General features: G+C 51.1%; 9 protein-coding genes across 9 annotated transcripts; 6 read left to right on the forward strand and 3 right to left on the reverse strand.

Annotated features, from left to right (window-relative positions):
- Window positions 1-84: 84 nt before the first annotated feature.
- On the reverse strand, window positions 85-1,117 carry BDW74DRAFT_159634 (uncharacterized protein). Its single transcript, XM_073725484.1, has 4 exons — window positions 1,032-1,117; window positions 840-962; window positions 461-772; window positions 85-400 (listed from the first exon to the last, which is right to left on the reverse strand). The coding sequence occupies exons 1-4, from the start codon at window positions 1,095-1,097 to the stop codon at window positions 371-373; spliced, it is 531 nt and encodes a 176-aa protein (XP_073580545.1). The 5' UTR covers window positions 1,098-1,117; the 3' UTR covers window positions 85-370.
- A 303-nt stretch (window positions 1,118-1,420) lies between these two features.
- On the forward strand, window positions 1,421-6,852 carry swr1 (putative SNF2 family helicase/ATPase (Swr1)). Its single transcript, XM_073733501.1, has one exon. It carries the CDS (start codon window positions 1,613-1,615, stop codon window positions 6,695-6,697), a length of 5,085 nt encoding a protein of 1,694 aa, XP_073580546.1. The 5' UTR covers window positions 1,421-1,612; the 3' UTR covers window positions 6,698-6,852.
- BDW74DRAFT_70727 (uncharacterized protein) lies at window positions 6,852-7,421 on the forward strand. Its single transcript, XM_073733502.1, has one exon. The coding sequence runs from the start codon at window positions 7,007-7,009 to the stop codon at window positions 7,316-7,318; it is 312 nt and encodes a 103-aa protein (XP_073580547.1). The 5' UTR covers window positions 6,852-7,006; the 3' UTR covers window positions 7,319-7,421.
- A 5,000-nt stretch (window positions 7,422-12,421) lies between these two features.
- Window positions 12,422-13,438, forward strand: BDW74DRAFT_181536 (Clr5 domain-containing protein; the record flags this gene model as incomplete). Its single annotated transcript, XM_073730053.1, has 2 exons — window positions 12,422-12,555; window positions 12,601-13,438. The coding sequence occupies 2 exons, from the start codon at window positions 12,422-12,424 to the stop codon at window positions 13,436-13,438; spliced, it is 972 nt and encodes a 323-aa protein (XP_073580548.1).
- Window positions 13,439-14,069: 631 nt separating this feature from the next.
- BDW74DRAFT_169998 (NADPH:quinone oxidoreductase family protein) lies at window positions 14,070-15,143 on the forward strand (the record flags this gene model as incomplete). The annotated part of the gene is made up of 2 exons (XM_073727089.1): window positions 14,070-14,102; window positions 14,145-15,143. 2 exons carry the CDS (start codon window positions 14,070-14,072, stop codon window positions 15,141-15,143), a joined length of 1,032 nt encoding a protein of 343 aa, XP_073580549.1.
- A 1,444-nt stretch (window positions 15,144-16,587) lies between these two features.
- BDW74DRAFT_159643 (uncharacterized protein) lies at window positions 16,588-17,375 on the forward strand. The gene has a single exon (XM_073725485.1). The coding sequence runs from the start codon at window positions 16,936-16,938 to the stop codon at window positions 17,221-17,223; it is 288 nt and encodes a 95-aa protein (XP_073580550.1). The 5' UTR covers window positions 16,588-16,935; the 3' UTR covers window positions 17,224-17,375.
- Window positions 17,376-17,718: 343 nt separating this feature from the next.
- On the forward strand, window positions 17,719-18,925 carry BDW74DRAFT_159644 (uncharacterized protein). Its single transcript, XM_073725486.1, has one exon. It carries the CDS (start codon window positions 18,264-18,266, stop codon window positions 18,711-18,713), a length of 450 nt encoding a protein of 149 aa, XP_073580551.1. The 5' UTR covers window positions 17,719-18,263; the 3' UTR covers window positions 18,714-18,925.
- On the reverse strand, window positions 18,878-20,593 carry BDW74DRAFT_159645 (putative Ras family GTPase (Rab4b)). Its single transcript, XM_073725487.1, has 4 exons — window positions 20,378-20,593; window positions 20,255-20,319; window positions 20,172-20,206; window positions 18,878-20,120 (listed from the first exon to the last, which is right to left on the reverse strand). The coding sequence occupies exons 1-4, from the start codon at window positions 20,438-20,440 to the stop codon at window positions 19,279-19,281; spliced, it is 1,005 nt and encodes a 334-aa protein (XP_073580552.1). The 5' UTR covers window positions 20,441-20,593; the 3' UTR covers window positions 18,878-19,278.
- BDW74DRAFT_159656 (uncharacterized protein) lies at window positions 20,594-22,983 on the reverse strand. The gene is made up of 4 exons (XM_073725488.1): window positions 22,736-22,983; window positions 21,522-22,686; window positions 20,756-21,464; window positions 20,594-20,675 (listed from the first exon to the last, which is right to left on the reverse strand). The coding sequence occupies exons 1-3, from the start codon at window positions 22,835-22,837 to the stop codon at window positions 20,836-20,838; spliced, it is 1,896 nt and encodes a 631-aa protein (XP_073580553.1). The 5' UTR covers window positions 22,838-22,983; the 3' UTR covers window positions 20,594-20,675; window positions 20,756-20,835.
- Window positions 22,984-23,080: the final 97 nt, after the last annotated feature.

Consider the following 23,080-nt stretch of genomic DNA (forward strand, 5'->3'; position numbering starts at 1 on the left):
CACCCAGGTGTCAAGTGCTGCGATATTGACTTAAGATGCGCTGCCCGGAATTGAGACAGCATTACTTTTACAATTATTAAATCCTGCTCTTGCAACAGACATTATTTGATGGCCCTAGGCATGTGACTTTTCTAATATGCGCAAAAACTGCCAGCAACAGACTCGCGCTTTGAACACCGGCCACGCTCATGGCATAATCTTGAGCGGTTTTGTATTTGATCACTGGTCTCATACCAGTGGTCCAGGATAGCCGGACGCAAAGCCCAAGGCGAATTTCCGCTCTCAACGTTGGCCGCGTAAATGACTAGAAACTCGATGGACGCCGAAACAAATCGCATTGTATGTATTTACACAATAAAAAGAGGTATCATCACCAGGTCTCCTCGCCGGACTTGCGGGCCTATATGTCACGTTAATGGGAGGGCGTTTGATTTCTGACTAAGTGAGGGTCGCAACGCACCGGAAGAGCATTTGGGCCCCCAAGCTCCTTCTCCAGACCGTCGGGGAACGTCCTAGGAACACTAGGTTTGTCAGGGTAGAAGGCGCTCACGACACCGCAAAGGCCGAGGAACGTCACAACGAAAGCACCAAGTTGAAGGAAACCCTTGCCGGAGGACACATGGGTGTATTGCTCGGGACTAAAGACACCGAGAATCTCGTTCTCCTCATGGACCGGCTCGCCAAAGTTCCTCCTCTCTTGCTTGTCCCACCAATCGGCGTAGGGGCTTCTGAATTGACGCTTCATGCGGGGAGGGTTTTGGTAACCGCCGTTCTATGCGAGTTCGGATGCGTCAATTGACACTCAGGTCTCAGCGAAGCCACTGCTAGGAAGCTCATACCATCAAAGGATCATCATTTTCGGCCGCGTTCAAAGCACGAACCTGTGAGAATGGGGCGCGGGGGGCTGTAGATCGAAGGGCAACCTGGGGCAGGCGCCGCGACACAAGGCGTTGAGCGAGCATCTATGGGGTTGAAGTTAGCAATAAATTAAGCACAGAGCTGTAAGGGAGGGCAGTTTGTATAGAGCTAACCTTTTCACCACTACAAATCGAACAATGCCGCGTAGCGAGGAGGTAAATTAAGGCTCGATTGACCATGGGTTGAAGTTGCAGTTGCGGGATGACGGATAACAGCTTATGTAAACTTGCACTCGGATATTATGCTGCAGGAGTCTGAATATTCGTACAGGGCTGCTAGCCTAGATACAGATGCAACAGCCGTTTAGGCTTAGCTTAGCCGTCAGTTACCTGTAAAGTACAAGAATGCCACCAACAATGACAGCCTTGCTCAAGAGTCAGTGATCTGTACCATCTCTAGAAGCCCTGTGCGATTAAAGATTGGACAGCGCCTATTACTGCTACTCCTACCTCCAGCGGAGCTTAGTTATACAGTCGCCGCCTTGTCATGGTTAAAAACTCTCCACGCATTTCATTCCATCGACATTTTCGCCTGCCAATCACGCCACGCTGCCGATAACTATGCCAGACTTCTGGTGGCACCTTAACTCAGTTCCCGCTACCTGTTGATGCGAATTTACCCCTTCCAACCGCGTCCTCGTTGGGAAATCTGGGGTCAGCTGTGAAGAGGGCCCCTGTCTCCGCGGCTACAAGACATGCAAAACGGCACAACTATTGGTAATTTGCCCGAAAATGAACGAGTGATCCCGAAAGACGAGCCCGTTTCATCCGATCTGTTTTCCAACGATCATCCTGTCGATTCCAGCGCTCTTAACCCGACTCACGCCGAAGTCAAGGAAGAGGTCGCGACTGATCACTATGAAGGACCACCTTCCAAGAAACGAAAAGTCGGGAGCGCGACGCCATCTCGCCGCTCAATCTCCCGGGCAGCTTCGCCTCCTTGGAAGAAAGCCGGCGCTGACGGTCCGACGTCGAAAATTGTGGATGGCAAGCGTCGATCTACGAGAGTTAGCAACGTCGGTCCTATCGAGCAACCCTTGTCGGATGTGAAACCCGCGCGTGCAACCCAGAAACAATATATAAGCAAAGGAGCTTCTAATCGAAGAGATGTAGTCGCGTCATCCCCTCTACCAATGACTCCGTCTGTTTCAGGAATAAATAGGAGGTCTCTTGCCGGCACTGCTGGAGTGAATGGCTCACCAAATACTGCGTCCAAGGGATTCATGGGTAGGAAGCGACGGGATTCACCTTCACCCGTGTCCAAACGCACATCTGCGCGCACAAGGTCCGACAGTTCTGGCACTCCAAATTATTACCACCGCGCTCTCAACGGGGTCGCCCCCTACTCGAACCCAAACAAGACTAGATCAACTAGATCATCTTTGCACGCTTCGTCGGCGGTAGGAGCGGAAGCTGAAATCGTGGATTACGTGGGAAACGATGAGCACGACGAAAATGGGCAGCGAATCCCACGGATACGGATAAAGGTGAAGAAACCGGTGCTCGGAATCCAGCATCCGTCCCACGTTCAACCAAATCGAAAGTTCGGCTCTTTCAAGGAGTGGCTGGAGAACGAAGGCTCTGGTCAGGATGGGATGTTCACCATCACAAACGCATTGGAGGAGGCACAAAAGAGACAGCAGGTAAAGGATGCTATGGAACCGGGTGGCCTTTTAAGCTCCGAAGTTTGCTCCGCCTTCTTGCCGGAGCCACAAGAAGAACCTCCCCAGCAATACTCGCATCAGGATCATCTTGTGGCACATGCTTTGTTCTTCAAAAAGCTTCTCGACAAGGAACATCGCGCCCACCGTAAGGTGGCTAAAGAACTTGCCGTGGCGTGTGTGGAAGCATGGAAGAAGCGCAATAAAGACCCTGAAGATTTACTCAGAGAGCAAAAAGAGGAAATGCGTGGGAAGCGCAAGCAGCTGGCCAAGGATCTCAAAAAGATGTTTGACCTTGCTCGGGCAGAAATCGACCGGATACGTCTCGCGCGTTGGGAAGAGGAACAGAAAGCTAAAGATCAAAGGGCGTTGGATCGAGCGATCAAGCAATCGACCATGCTTTTTGAGAAGCGGCGCTTGGAGATACTGGGAGAAACGGGAAGCGATGTGCCGGAGACTACAACAGATGAAGAGGAAGAGGAAGATGAAACTGATGAGGACGAGGAGGATGGCGAGAGCAACATGTCGACGGACACTGAAGAGGAAGATGGAGATGACAAGGACGATGATGTGGGCCTTACTGCAGAGGAACTGCGTTTGAAATATGCAAATCTACCAGATACCAACTTCACTGCAGACCCGTCCGCGTATTCCGATGCGGACTCTGAAAACAGCGATCGCACAGATGTTGACACCACTCCGGGCGGTGTCTACGAATCTCCATCGTCAGCGCTACAATCAGAACGCCAAATAGAACTTGACGAAATCGACCCTATGCTTATGGACGACAGCGATGAGTCCACTGATATGGACGATGACATGGGTGACAGCGACGATGAAACTAGTGGGACTGAGTCGGAGGAAGATGATGGTCGGCCTGGGTTATTAGGATTCTTCTCTGCGAGGGACCTGTCGGCCGACGACCTGCATCAATCTGTCTCTGATGAAAGTCTTCTGCCTCAGACTGGCGTTGATGCGGACGGCGACGAAAAGTTCTCATCTGATGAGTCTGAATACGAGTCTGAAGACCCAGACGAAGTTACGCTTGTCCCCACCGGACCGTCAAAGAAAGGTTCGAGTACACCGGCTACAGATACTGTATCCCCGGCTCTAGATCCTTCGGCGACTACGTCCACGGTGGACAATACGTGTCACACTGAGAAACTCGCTAATCTGGAAGCCGAGGCTGCTGAGGACATCCCCGCCGACGATTCTGCTCTCTCCCATGATGTACACATCAATGAAGTCGATATGACTGCTGTGGCTGTTCAGTTAGCAAGACCCAGTGAGAGTGAGGGTGAGCATGCCCAAGATGAGCCATACTACAGTAGAGCTGCGTCTAGCGAAGCTTCTCCCGGGACAGTAGCCACCAAACCGTCTGAACCCGAATCGGTCTCTTCATATGATGGAACGGCAGAGAAGAATGCGCAGTCAAGCGAGTCACCTGGCCCTGGTCTGAAAACACCAATACCGCACCTTTTGCGGGGAACGCTACGAGAGTACCAGCATTTTGGTTTGGACTGGTTAGCGGGTCTTTACACGAATCATATCAACGGTATCCTTGCAGATGAAATGGGTTTGGGCAAGACTATTCAAACAATTGCCTTGCTTGCTCACTTGGCAGTGGAACACGAGGTCTGGGGCCCCCATCTTGTGGTGGTCCCCACCAGTGTCATTCTCAACTGGGAGATGGAGTTTAAGAAATGGTGTCCTGGTTTTAAGATTATGACCTACTATGGAACCCAAGAAGAACGTCGGCAGAAACGCAGAGGTTGGATGGATGACAATAGTTGGAATGTGTTGATTACCTCGTACCAATTGGTGCTGCAAGACCAGCAGGTTCTCAAACGAAGAAGCTGGCATTACATGATTCTTGACGAGGCGCACAATATCAAGAATTTTCGCTCCCAGCGTTGGCAAGCCTTGCTCACGTTTCGGACACGTGCTCGACTCTTGCTGACCGGGACGCCACTTCAAAATAACCTCACTGAGCTTTGGTCTCTCCTCTTCTTTCTGATGCCGACCGATGGTGATGAAGCTGGTATCGAGGGCTTCGCTGACTTGAGAAACTTTTCTGAATGGTTCCGGCGTCCGGTAGAGCAGATTTTGGAACACGGCAGGGAAACCATGGATGATGAGGCCAAACAAGTGGTGACGAAGTTGCATACGGTCCTGCGACCGTATATATTGCGGCGTCTGAAGGCTGATGTCGAAAAGCAAATGCCTGGGAAATATGAGCATGTTGTATACTGCAGATTGTCAAAGCGACAAAGGTATCTGTACGATGGCTTCATGTCCAGGGCGCAGACCAAAGAAACGCTTGCATCCGGCAACTATCTGTCGATCATAAACTGTTTAATGCAGCTACGCAAAGTTTGTAATCACCCAGATCTTTTTGAGACACGACCTATCTCAACCTCGTTCGCGATGCCATGTTCCGTCGCCACGGAGTTTGAAATCAAAGAACTTCTTGTTCGGCGGCATCTGCTCTACCGACACCCTTTGGAGAAGCTTGATTTCGATTTTCTCAACTTGGTGCCAATATCAAGGGAAGACATCTCGCGAAGGCTTGCGGACGATAGCGCCAGGATCATGGCCTATGCTCCGTTCAACACGCTCCGCGAGCGTCAATACCACCGGACAAACTGGCAGAAGAAGTTCAATGGTTCAACAATACAATCCACACTGGAAACTCTGGAGAATGACTGCAGGAAGAGAAGAATGGCCGAGTTGGAAAGGTTCCTGTATTTCGAGTCAAAGCGCCACGGTCGTCGCCCAGTGTATGGAAGCAGCCTCATTGAATTCCTTACGGCTGACAGCAAACATCGGCCGACGGCCAACGGACCCTTGCGGAAACGCTCATATGCAGATTGGCTATCCAGTCAATCTTCTGTACTTGCATCGATGATCATGTCCCTGGAGGAACGATCTCAAGCCATGGACGGGTACGTTCAGAGGTTTGCCTGCGTTACTCCGGCGGCGATTGCCGCCGGGGTTACCGAAGCCGCTCTAACGCCCATCTCCACGCGACACCTCACGAACAAGGAGAGGTTCCCTGCCCATGATCCGTTCCACGAGGCCCAAATGCGCCTGTCGATCGCTTTCCCAGACAAAAGGCTTTTGCAGTACGACTGTGGGAAACTTCAGAGGCTGGATAAATTGCTACGCGATTTGAAAGCAGGCGGCCACCGAGCATTGATATTCACTCAGATGACCAAAATGCTAGACGTGCTGGAGCAGTTTCTCAACATCCACGGACATCGCTATCTTCGTCTGGACGGTACGACCAAGGTGGAACAGCGACAGATCCTGACAGATCGGTTCAACAACGACACCCGTATTCTAGCATTCATCCTATCCAGTCGCTCTGGTGGTCTAGGTATCAACTTGACAGGCGCCGACACGGTAATTTTTTACGACTTGGACTGGAACCCAGCAATGGACAAGCAATGCCAGGACCGTTGCCATCGTATCGGGCAGACCCGTGATGTGCATATCTACCGCTTCGTTTCGGAATACACGATCGAATCCAATATCCTCCGCAAGGCAAATCAAAAGCGCATGCTAGACGACGTTGTCATTCAAGAGGGCGAGTTCACAACGGATTACTTCACGAAGCTCGATGTGCGCGACATGATCGGCGCCGATGACGAGGCTTTGACTGGGCAAGACGAAGCTAGCGCTGCCATGGACCGCGTTCTCGAGAACCGAGTCACCAACACGTCGCGCGTTTTCGAACAGGCAGAGGACAAAGAAGATATCGACGCCGCTAAGAACGCCCAGAAGGAACTGGAACACGCGGACGACGGTGACTTTGATGACCGCGCCAACGCCAACGCCGCCACCGCAGCTTCGGCTTCTGCCTCCGGCGCCGGCGAGACTCCGACTCAACCAGGCACACCCCTACCCGACGAGGCGCAGCAACCATTAAACGCAAACAACGCCGAGGTTGTCGAGGATGCGGCGGATGCTGACCAGACCCTTGGCCACATCGACGACTACCTGTTGAGATTTATGGAATGGAATATGAAGGATGAACCGCTCGTGCTTCCCGTAGACAAGAGCACGAAGAAGTCCAAGAAGGGGAAGGAGCACCGTCTTCGGAAGAGCCGACGTTGACCCTTTTCTCATGTATTTTTAGCCATTTTGCTCTATTTTTATTTTGATACTTTTCTGCTTGATTAGAAAAGCAGGCAGGTTACTTTCTGGGATGTTTGATTACGATTGTTATAGCTAGGGATATCATTTTACGTATTTACTCACCTATGCTTCTCATTTTATCGCATCAAGAGGCGAAGGCACAGTATCCGCCGGATGGGCCAGGTCCAGCGGTGGAATTAGGCGGATGTGAAACTCCCAATCTCAGGTGCACATGCGCTTGATGATATGTCATATTTCCCATCTTAATTCTTTTTTCTTATTGGACGCATGCTTTATAAGATTGTTTGTTCTCAAAGCAAGCAGGCGTGCAAGCATGTTGGATGGCTGCGTATAATGCATATCAATATAGAGCGACGTACGATATCTTCATCAAAGGGGCTCTTAAATCGGATATTCTCGATCTTTGTCTCGTGGCTGCTGTGTATACTACGGGGTAATCTCTCCAAGGTAGTACGTACCTTTGCAGTGGAAGCAGGGGTTTGCGGTCAGACTCTGGGGTATATCCGCCAGTCGTGCGTTATTGAACCCTATCTCGTGACCTGGGTATGTTTGATGATAAAGATAGCGTCCAAACTATGACAAATACCGGCTGAGGCATTTGTACTGAATAGCGTTGCACTTTTCACCGCCACTCGGTACCTTTGATCCCCGATTGCGGATTATATGCGAGGCAATCCTGCGGACTCACGACCATTGAGCCGCGAGCTCTTCGAGCGTACCTCTCAAGGGAGACAAACTCGAGACGGCGTAAACACCGGATTGCGAATCCACAGCGGGGTCAATTGATCAAGTATGCGGTAGACCATGGTCTGCACACTTTGTATGAAACTTGCATTTAGGCCACTGAAAGATATCCGAGTATGGGGTAATTCGGACGGACGAATACTGTGGAATTTGCCGGTCACGGTAAGCCGGCATATAGAGGCGGATTAAGAGCCAACTAAGCCCTAAATTGTACTCTATCTTGCGCCCTGTTTCTCTGTGGGGATTGAGCACTGAGAACGATCCTGGCATTGGAGTTGTCCGGGTCGTGTCGTAATGAGCCCGGGATTCTTAACCTGATAGGGTCGGGCGAGGCAGGGGATTGGAACCTGGGGTCCCAAACGCGAATGTGGAGTTTAGAGCTTTGGCAGGATCTGTGGCGCGCCTGGACAGCCTTCTGTTCGTGATCTCAGCGATTCGAGCTGTGATTAGTGAACTCGCTTTCTTTGTGCAACCCTAATAGTGTCATAAACCACCAGATCCGACAGTCTGGCTGAAAGAAATCAACACGACGGTCGAGAGGTCAAGGCTTGAAATCATACAACTCAGCGCTCATTCGAGCGATCGAGCCGAGTGGGTATACTTTTCTTTCTCTTTCTCTCCTGGTGGAGCAAAACGACCCCTGCCCGAATGAGCAAACAAAGAAGAGCTTTGGCCAATTACAAGTCTGGGAAGCGAAGCTGACACGAGGCATCATACTCAGAATGCAGGTGCAGAGCGGTCGAGTTACACGATCAGCTCTGCTCGCTTCTGTCGCTTCGATGCACTGCAAGTGCCGTGCTTAGAACTCCCCCTTCCTGCGTAAGTTCTCCAGCAGAAAGCATGCCTTGGTTCGATTGCCAATTGCCTCCAGGTGGCTCCGACGGCGCCGACGTGCTTTGAAACTCCGCATGTCAGATACTCCGTGGGCATGACTAGGCAGCGTATCTTCTCCACTGATCAGCACCAGCCTGGCTTGAGGAAACAAAGCCGGATGTCGGGGAAGTGGTACTGGGACGGCACGGGCACGACGGTTACCGTCCCATGGAAGAGCCCATCCTGTTTCAGGACGATCAAAAAAGGTTCAGAAAGTGCAAGCCACGAGTGACAGCCCTTAGTCTTGTCAGATACTCTGTGGGCATTGCTGGGGTTCCTCCAGCTCTCCTCATCATGGCTTCTCGAACCGTCGATAGTTTAAGAGGTTCCCTCGTTCCATGCTGTGCCAACTTCAACCGTTCGACGGACTCTCGCTCCCACTTGTTGGAAGTTGTTCCAAATAGAATACCCCAGCGACCATGCCCTGCATCCCTGTCGAGTTCTTCAGCCGAATCCCACCGAAACATGGTGATTGGAACGCGCCTCTATTGTAGTCAACCCAGCAGTCGTGATAGGAAGAAGCTACGCGATGCAAACCCATCTGGTCAACGTAGTGAATCTCAGCAGACAGGTTCTTCAATCACTAAAGACCCCGATCATATGATCTCTTCAGTGTGTGCTATAATCGAATGGCGAAACTTTTCTATCGATCACTTATATTGCATACTACAAAGCGAGATTGTAGTGATTTAAATGGTTAGAAGCCATGGATTGGCTCCATAAGAAATAAAATAGTATTAGGTAAAGGCCCTTTCGAGTGCGACGTTGAATGAGGGAAGGAATCAAGGTCTAAAGGGGTAGATTAGCTGAGGCTCATCAAAAGCAAACCACCAGCTGTTTGGTGACACCATCGTGAGACAATGGCCTTGTCTGGTTTGGCCGGTGATTTGGAAGACAATAAAAACAGGGGCAAAAAATAACCATATTGATAGTAAGCCATTCAAGACATTGGATAAGGGCGACTTCAGACCAACAATGCATAATAGGAATTCGATTGCGTATCAGATATAACGGATTGTTTTTCCCTGCAAGTAGACTCGGGTTCCTGAGTCTGCAGAAATGCAACATCGATTCATTGGTGACGAACCTGCAGCCTCCCTCTACTACGTAATTGACGATCAGCCAGCCACAGCAGTGAAAGATTTCAGGGATCTTTTTTGATGTGCGGGATATCAATATCTCCGCATGTATAAAATCGCTAGTTCGGTTGACTGATGCAGGACCAAGTGCTGACAGGAAGAATGAGCCATGGCCAGTGAGCTACAGCAACTAATTACCCTTTCATCTAGGTAAGGCGACACGTGTAGGAGAGTGCGATGGAAACAGAGAGGAACTGGCAATTTGCAGGAAGATCTCAGACTCTCAGGCCTTTGCAGATTCAGGCCCGTGCATGCAGTTCGCAATCCACACGAGGAACGCAATGTGATCGATCGCAGTGCTATGATGCATCAGGTCGTACAAGATGATCGGGTATAACAGCCGGTCCTGTCGGGTCGGCCCTCTTGAAGGAAAGGACGTGTGAGGTAAGGACGATTATGATGCGACAAAAAGCCCTTGACCATCGCCACAGGAACCATGGCCTGCAGCAAACAATGCATGAGGATGTGATGCATCTAAAACCATGGGTATATTCGACATTGTCAGCGGAGGACACCTCGGTTGCACAGGGACTCTCCCCAAATCAGAAGACAGAGCGCAGAGAGGGAGACAGCCATGTCGTTGTCGCACAGAATGATAGACTTGCTGAACAAACGCAATGTTATCGCACAGAATGATAGACTTCTCAAGGTTGTACCTCGGCCGCTGCAATCTTTTATCATGGTATGGGTGCTGTCGCTGCAGCAGGTGCATGCTGCAGCCTGACTATCGAGGACGCTGTACTGTCCGACCCACTGGGAGCCACTGCTGCAGATTTAGATACGGGCTGAGATAACACATCCCAAGATCGTTCCTGGATCCCGACGATTGGGTAAATACGATTCCATCTCGACCCGGAAAGACAGCCAGTCGCTCTCGATGGGCCGACCCGCGGAACCAGTCGACCGCAACTTGCAAGTGTGGTCTCTGGAGTTGTCACCTCTGCTCGGAGCTAGAAGTTGTCAAGACGCTTTTCACAGGCAACCCCACCTAGTTCAACCGGTATAATTGCACTGATATGTGCGTTGAATTGAGTTGGGTTGTCAGGTTGGGTGTACGGAGTTGCAAGTGTGTAACGGACGATCTTGTTCAGTGTGATTTAGCCTTCCGGCCTAAGCGCGATCGAGTCATGTGCCCAAGATTGCCTTCGCTCTCCCCCCTCCACGGTCTTGAATACACCTACCCTGTGGAACAAGACGGTCTCCCGGTGACGGAATCGAAATTTCCTGTCTCGGAAAAAGAGCCTCCACATTCCACGCAGGACAGCGAACAATAGATCAGCTGGAAGATATCCCCGAAGGAATTACGCAGGAACCAAGCATTGATAGCGGAAGGGATCATTACTGAAAAACCAAATTACCCGCGCAGAGGGTGTACGTCCGGGAGTTTCATTTTTACAGCTCCGAAGTGACGAATAGTGCTTGGACATCGCGGCACTTTCTAGCCTGACAAACTCATCAGTGTTCACTGTTCACTGTTCATTAAATCGCTGCGGGGAGGCAACCCGATGGAGCTGTGCTGTCGCCAAATGCCAAAACTTGACTTCTGAGGTATGTAAGGTACGGAAAACCTCGCTCTTTGCCACCAACTGGGAATCTCCATCTCACTGCATGGTGGCAGATTGGCAGCTATCTCGTTCGTCGGTTGATCCTGCTCGTTGCCTCGTCTCAGAACTACACAAGGTTCTTTGACGCGTCCCAAGATGGCAGTTCGACATCTGCGCCAAGTTCTCGACTGGGTTTAGCTGGCCGATGCGATGGAGATTGGGGGATCAACCTTGGCTCGCTAGCACGATGTCGTTGCTAGCCTCTAACTGCCTACGGAGTACAGCCGAAGATCGACCGCTACTTCTTCCGCCTGTCTGGCCACTAGATGATTTCTTTTTCTTTCTTTCTTTTTGGCTGCCAGTCGATGATTGGAGTATCCATGTCTTACCGGTGAATCCCGCCATCAAAAGTATCATGGTCCAATCTGATTGGATGCGGAGGTGCCTATTGGTTTTGACTACCAGTCTTGATTGGTGTTCTAGACTCCTGAAGAGCAGCGGTACCTGGTAGAGACTTTGAGATGGGACAGAAAGGCAGGCACTGTTCAGTCGGCTCCATCTCCTACACCCTCTGGCCTGCATGCCATTGGTGGGTTGAGTGAGAGGGTCGATCTGTTTGACGTGAACAGGGGGAGACTGGAAAGTATAGGTCAAATCGTACTATTGACGGGAGAGTGTCATTTACGCCAATGAGGGGCTGCTCTGCACGAGCTAAAAAGGGGAAAAGAGGAGTCGGCAAAGAAAGCAAAGACTGAGAAAAAGCAAAGACACCAACCTGCCAACATAGTAACTGCCTACACCTTGTCGAGGCTACGGCAAAACTCCAGCAGAGGATAGAGGGGGAGCTGGAGATATAACCTGTCCAGCGCAGGTGAGATCGTGAGCAGGGATAAGATGATAGGACCCGAGACAATGGAGCGTGCTACCGGCGGCAGCAACCAAAAAGGTCCGTCGACGCTACTGTCTCTGCCGTCACCAATCATGCTTCTTCTCCCATTACCGTTCGTTCCTTGGGCAGCAGATCCCAGGCTCCCCCGTCTGCGTTCCCCGGCGGGCCCGGTCGCCTGCTTTGACTGCACGAGACTAGTATCTCATTCCTCTTTTTATTTAATTAAACTGGATCTAGCCAAGCGGCACCTAGTGCATTAGCCTGGCTATTGGTTTGGTTCCTTTGACCATATTGCTCTAGATCTTGCGCGGTTCTTACACCCCCAATGTGGCCAACCTCTTCCCTCCGGCTTACAATACATATATCTGACAGCTCGTCCTTTTTTGATCTGCATGACTTTTCTATCGTCAGAGGAACTTCGACCGTCCCTTCCCTTTGTTGCATCTGCCGATTTCAAAGATCGAGTCTTCTACTTCCACCTACGCTATTCAAGATGAAGAATTCCGTGCCTATTCCATCAGATGTATGGGAGGAGAAGAAGGCCTTGATTGCTGCTCTGTACAAGGACGAAGAATGGCCTCTCAAGCAGGTCATCAAGAAGATCCGCTCGGATAACTTTAACCCGAGGTAAGTATCCCAGCTTCAAGCACGCCTCTCTAATGTCCTTTTCAGTGAGACCCAGCTACGAAGCAGGTTGAAGAAGTGGCGTGTCACAAAACCCTCTCGCCAAACAAGAGAACGTACGAAAGAATCTATCCGCAGTCCTAAACCTCAAAGTCATCCTGAGAACACCAGTCAGTACTCCAGTGGCGTGACTACGCCAACAGCGACAGGAGTTTCCATGTCCGAGACGGAGTGGTATATAGCCAACAGGGCATACGGGCCGCATCTACCGACATGGACACATGGGCAAACTGTATGGGCGCCTGCTTCGAGTCATTCGTCACCTTTAAGCTCGCCAGGTATCCCTGTCAGTTCTAAAGACCTTAGAACTTCCACTTCTTTTGACTCATCTTGCACCACTCTTGAGGATGCTACAATACCAAGACATGGGCCGACTTTTGCAAATCCTCCATACGCCTTGGACACCGACATCTGCAACCATGAGTCAGGGTCTACTGTGGCTCCTCCAGCCCAGTGGGTTATGCCGCAGTGGTATTCGATGCCTATTGACACGAGTACGCGAGCCCCATCGATCTCATACTACACTACGGGTCCCCTGACTCCACCAATCGATCCCATGATGCACCTGCTCCCTCCACAGATACCCGAACTCCAGGCCATCAGACGCACGTTGGCCTCTCCATATGAGCCAGACGTACGGCAACAGCAGAAGTCTCTCGATAGGAAGGTCTCCCTCCCACCGAAGATAAGCACTAGTCAGTACTCCAGTGGCGTGGTTACGCCAACATCTCCTTACTTTCATGGGCAATATTCTTCCGTGTGCTCCCCAGGCTATCCGTACTCCGGCCCTGAATCTATTGCGCATCGATCAAGTATCGATTTCTGATGCTCGGACAGCCACACAAAATCATTCTATCTCTACATTCTCACCGTTGTTTTAAATACTCAATTGCTGTCATGGCTCGCCTGCTTCTCTGTATATGTCGTTGTCCGGACTGTTGGGCTGTACGGAAAGTCTCAGTCTTCTAGCGTGGTTTGTTTTGTGGTATTCGGAGTTTCAGGGTTGGCGCATGGTATAGTGGTGGGACATTCCTAGTGACTGGTAATGATTTGGAATTCCTTTCGGCTCGCTTATCGTACATAGATCATTAAAAAAAGAAAGAAAAGAGTATATATTTTTAGCGTTTATACAGGTCAACTGGTTCAGATTAGTCCCGTCTGCTCGGTAATAAAATCCGCCTCCAGTCCATGACTACTCCGTACGGCACGAGCCGTTACAGAGGTCCATGGTATGTGTACTTCGTACCTGAACGGGAAAAAGGGAAAACCGTGGTAGAATCTACTGAGCCTCTCTGTATCCGCTCTGAGAGTGTCCTGGTTCCATGTTGCGGGATGGGCCCTTATCCGACAACCTCGGCATCTTCCCGTCTCAGTCCCCGCAGCATGGGGTTGACCTCTTTTGACATTCTCCCATCACAATCAAACCTATCTTGCATCTATTACAGTCCAAATTCGTCATGCGCGCTATTCAGGTAAAAGAATACGTCAAGGTGAGTTCCCTACCTCCCGTTCGAACATTACTGACGTGTAAGGGACCCCTCAACCTTACTGTCTCCACCCTCCCAACTCCAATCCCCTCTCCCTCCGCCTACCTCATCGAAATACACTCCGCGGGGACAAATTTCTTCGACCTGCTCCAAATCCGAGGCAAATACCAGCACCAGCCCCCGCTCCCCTGGGTCAGCGGCTCCGAGTTTGCAGGCACAATCGCCGCCGTCCCGACGTCAAGCGGGCCATGGAAGTACCAGGTCGGAGACCGGGTGTTTGGCGCCACGCAGGGCGCGTATGCGACGCACGTCCTTGCTTCGGAGTCAACTCTGCTCCCTGTGCCACAAGGGTGGAGCTTTGAGGATGCGGCTGGGTTGTTTGTCACGGCCCCGACGTCGTACGGCGGTTTGGTGCATCGTGCGAATGTACAGCCTGGGGAGTGGGTGCTTGTCCATGCGGCGGCTGGGGGTGTGGGCCTGGCGGCGGTGCAGATTGCAAAGGCCCGCGGTGCGACGGTAATTGCGACTGCGGGGACGGAGAGGAAGAGGGAGGTTGCAAAGGCGTTTGGGGCGGACTACGTGATTGATTACCGCGATAAAACGTGGCCTGAGAAAGTCAAGACGATTTGTGCGGAGCATAGGCAGGGGAATGGAAAGGCCGGCGTGGATGTTGTTTATGATCCCGTGGGTATGATCGATGCGAGTCTGAAGTGCGTTGCGTGGAATGCCAGGCTGTTGGTTATTGGGTTTGCGGCCGGGAGTATTGAAAAGGTGGCGCTGAACCGCGTCCTGTTGAAGAATGTTAGCATTGTCGGGCTGCATTGGGGGCAATACGCGAAATTTGAGAAGGAGACGGTCGGCGTCGTGTGGAGAGGCATCTTTGATCTGATTGCGCAGGGCAAATTCAAGGGGACGGCTTTTCAGGATGAAGATTTTGTCGGGCTGGAGAGCGTTCCCAAGGCGCTGCAGGCGCTTGGGGGTCGGGAGACCTGGGGAAAGGTCGTGGTTCAGGTCATAGACGATAAGGCTAGTAGTAAACTTTGATTACGGTCATAGCTAAGATTCTATAAGAGACTGTCACTAATGTAGGTGCGCAAGGAGCCATGCTCTCGTCGGAATAGAAGAACACGGACTATGAAGGCCCAGGATTCGTCTGGCAACTTGAACATAGTTCGCGACCCGAAGGTCCAGCAATCCAACTCCGCTCAGGCACAGCCACAAGACGTGGCATGTATTGACCGTTCTCCGTAAAGAGTCCGTTGCTGCGTCTGCTGCCACACGTCCGGGGACACATGGCAAGCTAACAGGGACAGTTGGATTGCTCAGTTGCGTGAAGTCGTGATTGGCTTGTTTTCTCGTTCCAAAACTGTCGGAGAATGGCCATGCAGTTTGTCTGCTACGTCATGAATAGAGACAGTCTCTGTATGACCACATGTCTCAGTAATGGTGGTTCGTGGCAAGTTGCAACCATGTCTGGTCGTCAGAGCAAGAAGATGTTGGCGGATCGAAAATCTCGCCGAGTGTGGAAGTATTCTGCGCTAATGGTTAGTCATGAGATCACGTGACTATAGCTTCAAGCTTGGCAAGAATCCCCAGGTAGATTCAGTTGCGCAAGAAGCTGAGCAAAGCGACGACAAGTTGCCTCTGACCTCGGGAACCAATGCTGATTTGCTTTTTCTACGCACCTAGTACATAACGCCTCATCGGATTATGAAATATGGATGAGGCTCCGAAAGAAGAGACCATGGCTCTAGAGCTAAACACACAGGAATAAGGTCATATCATCCGCCTGTATGATTAGCCAGACCTGCCATTGCCCAAGAGGCTGTGCAGATTGTTGAAACAGATGCAGGGTGCTGCGCCCCCCACATGGAGATTGGACCCTTGTGAAGTCATCATGAGGTTTCCGAGCATAGACCCTTGAACAAGAAGCAGCGAACCCTGATCGTATTCGTCTTGAGACAGTATGAGTTCATGACTCTTGGCCACCGTCACCACTACTCCGTACACCGTTTCTAGGCCTGAGATCATATTCAAGCGATCCCTGGGCTATGTTTGCATCTAAGCTTTGCTTGCCAGACCAAACCTCAAAACATAAAGACAAGCCTGCACCCTGCAGCCCTGCGAATCTCTTAAAAGTTAGGGCGGTGCCTCCTTCTAATTTTGCTACAGGGACTCACGGCAAATAATAAGTGAGCTGCTACCCACTTTTTTTTGTCCTCATCACAACACATCTATCTCGATTTATCTCGATTTCGCGACCTATCAACAGAACGCAATGAGGTTCACACTAGCATCTGTTGTTGCGCTTCTTCTGTCCACGACCGTCACTTCTCTTACGGTCCCAAATTCAGACGTAGCCATCCGCCATGGCGAACTCATCACAACTTCCCCCAAGGCCATAGATCTTGACGGCAAAGCTTTAGGGAAACGACGTGGAGGTGGAGGAGGTGGCAGAGGCGGGGGTGGAGGCGGGAGCAGTGGAGGCGGGGGTGGTGGGCGTACAGGTGGTGGAGGGTCAAGTTCAGGAAGTCGCCCTTCAAGCAATCATCCAGGGGCTCGTCCAGGGTCAACAAGCACGACTAGTAACCGTGGAGGCACATCGCCCGGTGGCTCTGGGCAACGGCCCACGTACGGACGTGGTGGGGGGTATTACAGCGGGGGTGCGACTGTTCCTTATCAATCGGGCATTCGGTCACCATTGGGTATTGCTCCATTCTTCCTCCCTGTCGCTGCACTGGCTTTCTTCCCTGGCCTTTGGCTCTACGGAGCATACGCCTACCATTACAACCATCCTTATCATTATATCAACAACACCACGAACAGGAACGAATCGATGCCAGTCGTCTGCTTGTGCGGAGAACATGCGACGTGCGGGTGCGATGACAACAGCAATAACACGTACTACGAGTCTCTCTTCAATGGCACGCAGCCTAAGAACAGCAGCATCGTCAAAGTCACGAATATCAATGGCACGCAAACCATTGCCATCAATGGGACTCTACCCAATGGAACAACGGCGGATGAGGATACGGTGGATTCGGGTGCTACCCTAACGATCATGCAAGCCAGCGGATACTGGGCCATGGCTGCCATTGCTCTGAGTGCGGTTTATACCCTCTGAAATGATGTTCTTCATGGGCGGTAGTCTGGTTGATCGTCTTGATACCCAGTTGTGCTTTACTGTTGTTCAAACGAACTTGCAGGTTACTCTAGATTAGATATGGCTATCCAGTCATCCGTTGCTATATTGTTAATCATTCCGTTGCTACCCGATAACGTGTATGAAAGCGTAAAATATACTTTGTAGCTCGCATAACCTACACAGCAGATCACAAGAACCAGTGAGCTGCTAGCTAAACTTGCTTGCGGTCTTGGTTGAGTTGGATCGGAATTCCAATAAGTCCGCATTGCAAATTCACCTAGCCTCAAGGTGAACCGTGCAAAGCAACTGTGGAACAACTAGCGTGTCTGTGACTCTGGGTGAAACCATTTGGTCATGAACCGTGGAGCCAGTATTTGTTGACTGCCGCACCATCAACAGAGTCAAACCCATTAGTGAGACATTTCGTATATTCTTGCAACTACTAGTGAGGTGCCTGATGTTGATGCTGCGATGCCTGGATATCCCGCTGATGGGTCCTGGGAAATTGAGCAACGTAATGCATCGCGCTAACATCCAACGTTCTGACTGATAACCAATCGACGTGTCGGATGAAAAGCTTCGTCTGCATACTAAAGCACCACCACGGTCCAGTTTCTCTTGATCAGCGGGAACGGCGACAGGAACGAGCTGAGAATGGCACAGTCTGATTGAAGGAGCATGGCGTCTTGAGTAACCGACCTGTGGACCCGACCCCTTTTCGTCTCATCCTTAACTATCGTTCGTTTCATCCCATCGCTTTGCTGCTACTACTTCCAACAACTCTCGTTGTCGTCGCTCTTTCTTGCCTTCTACCAGGACTGTCACTCGTTTCCAGTCCCATTCGCTCTTTGTCTAGCAATCTACTCTTGTACCACCCGACGCGACGATTAACAAGTCATCCACTCCTTCCTTCATTCCATTAAAAATCAAACTATCCATCGCAAACAAGCCCCCACACCACTACACTCTACAGCGTCTCAATCCTTGCCTTCAAGTCAACAGGTTAACAGTCATACACAATGCAACTCCTCAAGACTCTCCTCCTCGCTAGCGCCGCGTTTACCCCGGCCCTCGCAGCCATGGCAAACGGTGGCAGCGGCGAAACCGAATCCTTCACCTCTACCCGTACGACAACTGTCACCGTCACTGTCAAGACGTCCACCACTTTTACTTCCACCTCCACCTACACGCCCATGTCCACGAGCACACCCGTCATCGCAATTTCCTCGTCCACCACCACGCCCACGCCAACTCCCTGCAGCTCCTTCGTCGTCACCAAGGTCCATTCGTCCACTGTTGCGCCATCCTCTGCGCCTTCGTCTGTTGGTGCCAGCTCTGGCTCTGGATCGTCGACCGTGTCTGTTTCGCCCTCGGTGACCCCCTTTACCGGTGCTGCTGTCCCCGGCGCGAAGTTCTCCGGTGCCGGTATGCTTGGCGCTGGGTTGGCCGCTATGGCGTTCTTGCTTTAAAGGCCTCCATGTCAGGTTGACGGTGGTGGTTACAGTCGCGAAGTTGTCACTTGGTACATGACTTTGATATCTTTCTCTTATCTTATTAATGCCTTTGACTGGTATTAGGGGTATGTCCCCTTGGGTATATTAGTTGGGAAGGAGCACGTAAGTAGATCGGATCTCCTGTCTACATTTCTTGTTGGGTATACCCATTTTCGCCTACGGTGGTTTTTTTTTTTTTTTCTGCAATAAATGGCATTTTACTGATTATTCATGTTTGTAATGCGCGCAATATATTAGAGTTCAATATAAGGAGCCCGCAGATAATGTACAAAATGGCATGTACATATAAGTGTCATAGATGACCCATGCCTAGGTCAAGTAACATTGATTCCGCAAGTAAAGTCTAGCAACATAGAGAATGGAAGGGACAGCGAACGTCAATCTGTCCCCAAAGAACCAGTATATAAGAAGTTCCGGCCCATCAACGAACGTAGTTGGGGTATAGTGCGTAGAGAAACGAAGAAACGCGAGAAGTTTAAAGTAGAGCGCAACTTTGTGATAGATTGCATGTGGATGGAGCTCAGCAGCACCCTGAGCGTTTCCTGTTATGCGATCCGCTCACTCGGAAGACGTCCTCCCATTCGCCCATGCCTGCCCTCCAGTTACCGCCTCCTCGTCGTCTTGTATTCCTGCGGTGAAGAGGAACAGCACTGTCTTCGATTGTCATTTGGCTTTTTATGCTTGAAGCATCGCTTGTGCCATGGCCATAGGGACTGCCATCCCCATATTGGATACCGCTCTGAGGGTCGTCAGGGTCGATCTCACCAAGTTCAATCTTGGTAAGAATAATGCGCGCTAGCCGTTGGAAAAGCTCTTCCACGCCGTCTCCCGTGAGGGCTGAAACCTCAACCACAGCGGGAATATTAGACCTGGCAGCCCACTGGGAAGCTTCTTCAATGCTGACTTCGCGACCGTGCGAGGCATGCGTGGCTGTCATTCTGGTTGCAGTCCCAAAATTGCTTGAGCGAAATGAGCCAGCAGTTGATTCGTATGGAAAGGATGATTGCCGACTAGAAATGCTGGAAGGTGTTATAGGGCGACGCATTCCATCCTCGTGGTAGTCGTCTTGTGTAAGATCCGTTTTATTTCCGGCGAGAAGAACAGTAAGATATGGGGACGCAAGGGCGCGCGCGTCCATTAGGAAAGTTGGAAGGGAGTTGAAAGATGTGTAGGATGCGACATCGTAGATGAGAATCGCCCCCGCGGCGCCGCGATAGTAGGACCTCGACACTGAGCGAAACCTTTCCGTCCCTGCAGTGTCCCAGAGTTGCAACTTGATCCTTGTCCGTCGGGGCCCGGTACCCAGTTTCACAATCTTAGAAGAGAACTCGACTCCTATTGTTTGCGAAGATAGCACTCTCCCTACAGGTCATATAGTCAGTCCCTGTCACTGTCACTGTTAATATGGCTCACATTCGTTCTTTACATATCGGTGAAGCACGCAAGACCTGCGAGGTGGTAAATAAATAGTGGCGCGGTGGTGGGTGTGAACTCACTTTCCGGCACCACTGGGTCCGAGGAGAATAACCTTTGCGAGGTAATCATACATGCTCTCCAGTTCCTAGGCCAGGTCAGAGCACGATGCGATGCGGCGGTCGGGATCAACAAAGTGACGGTACCTGGTTTCTTTCTGGCAGAGTGGAGGCCGAAGAGGCATTTGAATGCCCCCTGTGTCGCGCCATCGTGCCTGCTGACACCGGCCATTCAGATGGTAAACGTAAGGAGGGCAGGGGACGGAGGAGTGGCGCCTGCCTTTATGATTCAGTCGGGCAAGTTACTTAGTCTCGATGCCCCGCCCAGTCCGATAGTGCATCAGTTGCTCCACCATCGTTTTGAAATCAGCTTCCGGCACTCTTGGTTTCTGAAAATAAAATGTTCGCGAGTGCATGTCCACTGTAGTTAGGTATAGAGTACCAGGTACAGTTTATGCGGCTCACCCGAGGCTGAAAGGCTCACCAGGCTACCATAATATACCAGGCTTACAAGAGCGACTGCAGACCGTCACGGACTTGCTTGTACTGGGAAGGCTACGGTATTATTAGAGATATATACAGAGCTAACGGCACTTACAGTCAGATCAGTGATGTCTCTTGCGCATCTGAACCAGAGTGCTCCATCCCTGGCAGCAGCCCTTGCTCATGGGATGATGGCACCAACAGCACCTGACAGGGCCAGATTGTATATCCGCAGTGCTTGCCATTTTTGGTAAAGAAGTTGGCCCAGCCATGGATGGCAGCCAGTTGGCAAAGTGGCCCCGAGCGAGTTCTTGACCCAAAGCAGCCGACAAGGGATCAGAGACGGCCAAACCCGCATACACCTCTGATGGCAAATCATGCCAAAACTTGCAACAACAGCAAATTACAAAAAGCTTTGGAACAAGTTGTCCTAGGTTCCTCTTTTTCGGCGCTCGTTTTGGTTCTATTTTCGAACCCTCGGCAGGATGCCCAGTGCCCAGGACACCGTCCGAAACTCTCGATTCAATGGATGCAACTTCGTCGGCAGTATTGTAATCTGATTCGGTGTCTTCAGCCTTACTCTGGCCTAGAGTCGGCCTGCCATCGGCCTCTTCCAGTTGAAGTAACCGTTTGCTGTCTCGCTTGGGGCTCTTGGGAGGTACGGTTGGGGAGGAGTCTCGTTCTCGACGCGGGGGGGACAGTGTTCCAATCGCCTTGGGTTTGCCAATGCTAGGGCCTATCACTTTATTTAGTGAGTTATAGAAGCGCGGCTTCATTATTAGTGCTGGTGGAGCTAACTGACTGGTAGGCTTCGATGTTGGCATCCTGCTCATATGACTGCGAGCATTCCTTGCCTCATGTGAGGGTAGTTCACCGATAATGTTATGGCTGGAAACTTTGGAGCTTGGCAGCGCATAGGCCTCTTCTAGCTTGAGCAGCCGCTTCTCGGCGACCTGAGGGCTGGCAGCTGTTATGGGAGTCGCGTCGACGCCGATTGTGTGCGATTCCGCCAGAGGGGAAGATCTGAATTTCTTCTGGTGCCTCTGCACGACCCCTTCTGTGGACGCTCTGGTTAGTTGGCTTCTAACTCCGGGCATGGTTGACCGGGGCCTATCGTCGTAAACGCCCGGAGTCGCCCTGGCGCCAAATGTATGCGATTCCAGCATTGCGCTTCTTCTCTTGGATGCTAGGCTCGCGGTAAACATTTTTCGATCTAGATCTGCGGGTGCTGACGTATACATATCATCGTTAATCGCGCCTGCAGCGAAAGCACCCTCTTCGCCATTTCCAATGGTTGGCTGGCTCGACGTAGACTCTGTTGCTGTTTTTGGCGACTGCGATGACTCTCCGGGTGGACCCAGTATGGCATTCTTCCTCGCAGCCAGCTCTTTTGATATTGCTGTGCTCAGACGTTCTGGCAACGTTGAGGATAGCGCTGGAAGCGTCGTCTCAGTTGCTAATTCATCGGCCCCATCGTTGGAGCTACATCGAGATCTTGATCTTCGCCTTGAATTTGAGAAGATGGAAGAAAGACGTAAGGAGGTCCGAGATCGCGACTCATCGCCACTCACACTAGATGACCTGCTTGAACTCCCAAGAGGCTGTTTTTTTGAGAGTTTTCGAGACTGTCTTCTCAGAACCGATGTATCCCCAGTACGTTCTGCCTCTTCCAGCTTGATCAGCCGCTTTTCAAGCTCCAGTCTTTCCGCTTCCAGTCGTTTCGTAGCTCGTCTATCCTTTTTCTGGACCACGGTGTGCCCAGCTTTAACCTTTGGATCTTGTTTTGGCGGCGGATCTGGGAGCGGCTCCAGATGAAGAGATTGGAGCGAAGAGTGTTTTGATTCCAAAGATTGCAGGTCCGTGGGTTTTGAGTTCAAAGACGAGTGTGAATGACGACTGCGTCCGGCAGAGCTGATCTCGGACGGCCCATCTGCACTTGAATAACCCAGGGGGGAGGCCAGCACGCCACTTGCCTTTATTTGTTAATAACACCACGCAGACTTTCTTGAGTGCCGAACTCACATTGCCGGCTTTATCAATATGAAACATTCGCTGCAACTGCTGCGTAATAGAGGGCCTTCGAGGCCTTCGGTTCTCACTATTTAAGTCAACAAGCGCTGGCATCTTGAGCTCTTAACAGTGTGCGAGATCAGCTAGATGTAGATGCAGTTCAGTATATATAACGAGAGACTGTTCAGTTCACTGCTGTAAGATAATAAGCGATCAAGTCGTACAGCCGACCCTAGCGGATCGGACAGAAAAGGTTGGCCATGGCAGCGAACACAGAGAATTTGTACAGCTCGAATGGCATGGATGCACAGGTCACATGAGGGTGAAACAGGCAAGGGAACTATCGTGTGCGCACAG

The sequence above is a fragment of the Aspergillus multicolor genome (assembly GCF_047715735.1).
Source record: "Aspergillus multicolor strain CBS 133.54 unplaced genomic scaffold BDW74scaffold_28, whole genome shotgun sequence".
Taxonomy (NCBI): Eukaryota; Fungi; Ascomycota; class Eurotiomycetes; order Eurotiales; family Aspergillaceae; genus Aspergillus; species Aspergillus multicolor.

What these genes read in the sequence shown, in the direction of transcription:
- BDW74DRAFT_159656 (XM_073725488.1), bottom strand. Translation starts at nt 22,837, where the DNA reads ATGCCAGCGCTTGTTGACTTAAATAGTGAGAACCGAAGGCCTCGAAGG. An exon ending in ATATTGATAAAGCCGGCAAT is followed by an intron (nt 22,687 to 22,735) that starts GTGAGTTCGGCA and finishes TAACAAATAAAG; the next exon opens with GCAAGTGGCGTGCTGGCCTC. An exon ending in CAGGATGCCAACATCGAAGC is followed by an intron (nt 21,465 to 21,521) that starts CTACCAGTCAGT and finishes TCTATAACTCAC; the next exon opens with TAAATAAAGTGATAGGCCCT.
- BDW74DRAFT_70727 (XM_073733502.1), top strand. Translation starts at nt 7,007, where the DNA reads ATGCTTTATAAGATTGTTTGTTCTCAAAGCAAGCAGGCGTGCAAGCAT.
- BDW74DRAFT_159644 (XM_073725486.1), top strand. Translation starts at nt 18,264, where the DNA reads ATGCAACTCCTCAAGACTCTCCTCCTCGCTAGCGCCGCGTTTACCCCG.
- BDW74DRAFT_159634 (XM_073725484.1), bottom strand. Translation starts at nt 1,097, where the DNA reads ATGGTCAATCGAGCCTTAATTTACCTCCTCGCTACGCGGCATTGTTCG. An exon ending in CGATTTGTAGTGGTGAAAAG is followed by an intron (nt 963 to 1,031) that starts GTTAGCTCTATA and finishes TCAACCCCATAG; the next exon opens with ATGCTCGCTCAACGCCTTGT. An exon ending in GGGGCCCAAATGCTCTTCCG is followed by an intron (nt 401 to 460) that starts GTGCGTTGCGAC and finishes CGTGACATATAG; the next exon opens with GCCCGCAAGTCCGGCGAGGA.
- BDW74DRAFT_159645 (XM_073725487.1), bottom strand. Translation starts at nt 20,440, where the DNA reads ATGGCGCGACACAGGGGGCATTCAAATGCCTCTTCGGCCTCCACTCTG. An exon ending in GGACCCAGTGGTGCCGGAAA is followed by an intron (nt 20,207 to 20,254) that starts GTGAGTTCACAC and finishes ACCACCTCGCAG; the next exon opens with GTCTTGCGTGCTTCACCGAT. An exon ending in CCGATATGTAAAGAACGAAT is followed by an intron (nt 20,121 to 20,171) that starts GTGAGCCATATT and finishes TATGACCTGTAG; the next exon opens with GGAGAGTGCTATCTTCGCAA.
- BDW74DRAFT_159643 (XM_073725485.1), top strand. Translation starts at nt 16,936, where the DNA reads ATGCCAGTCGTCTGCTTGTGCGGAGAACATGCGACGTGCGGGTGCGAT.
- swr1 (XM_073733501.1), top strand. Translation starts at nt 1,613, where the DNA reads ATGCAAAACGGCACAACTATTGGTAATTTGCCCGAAAATGAACGAGTG.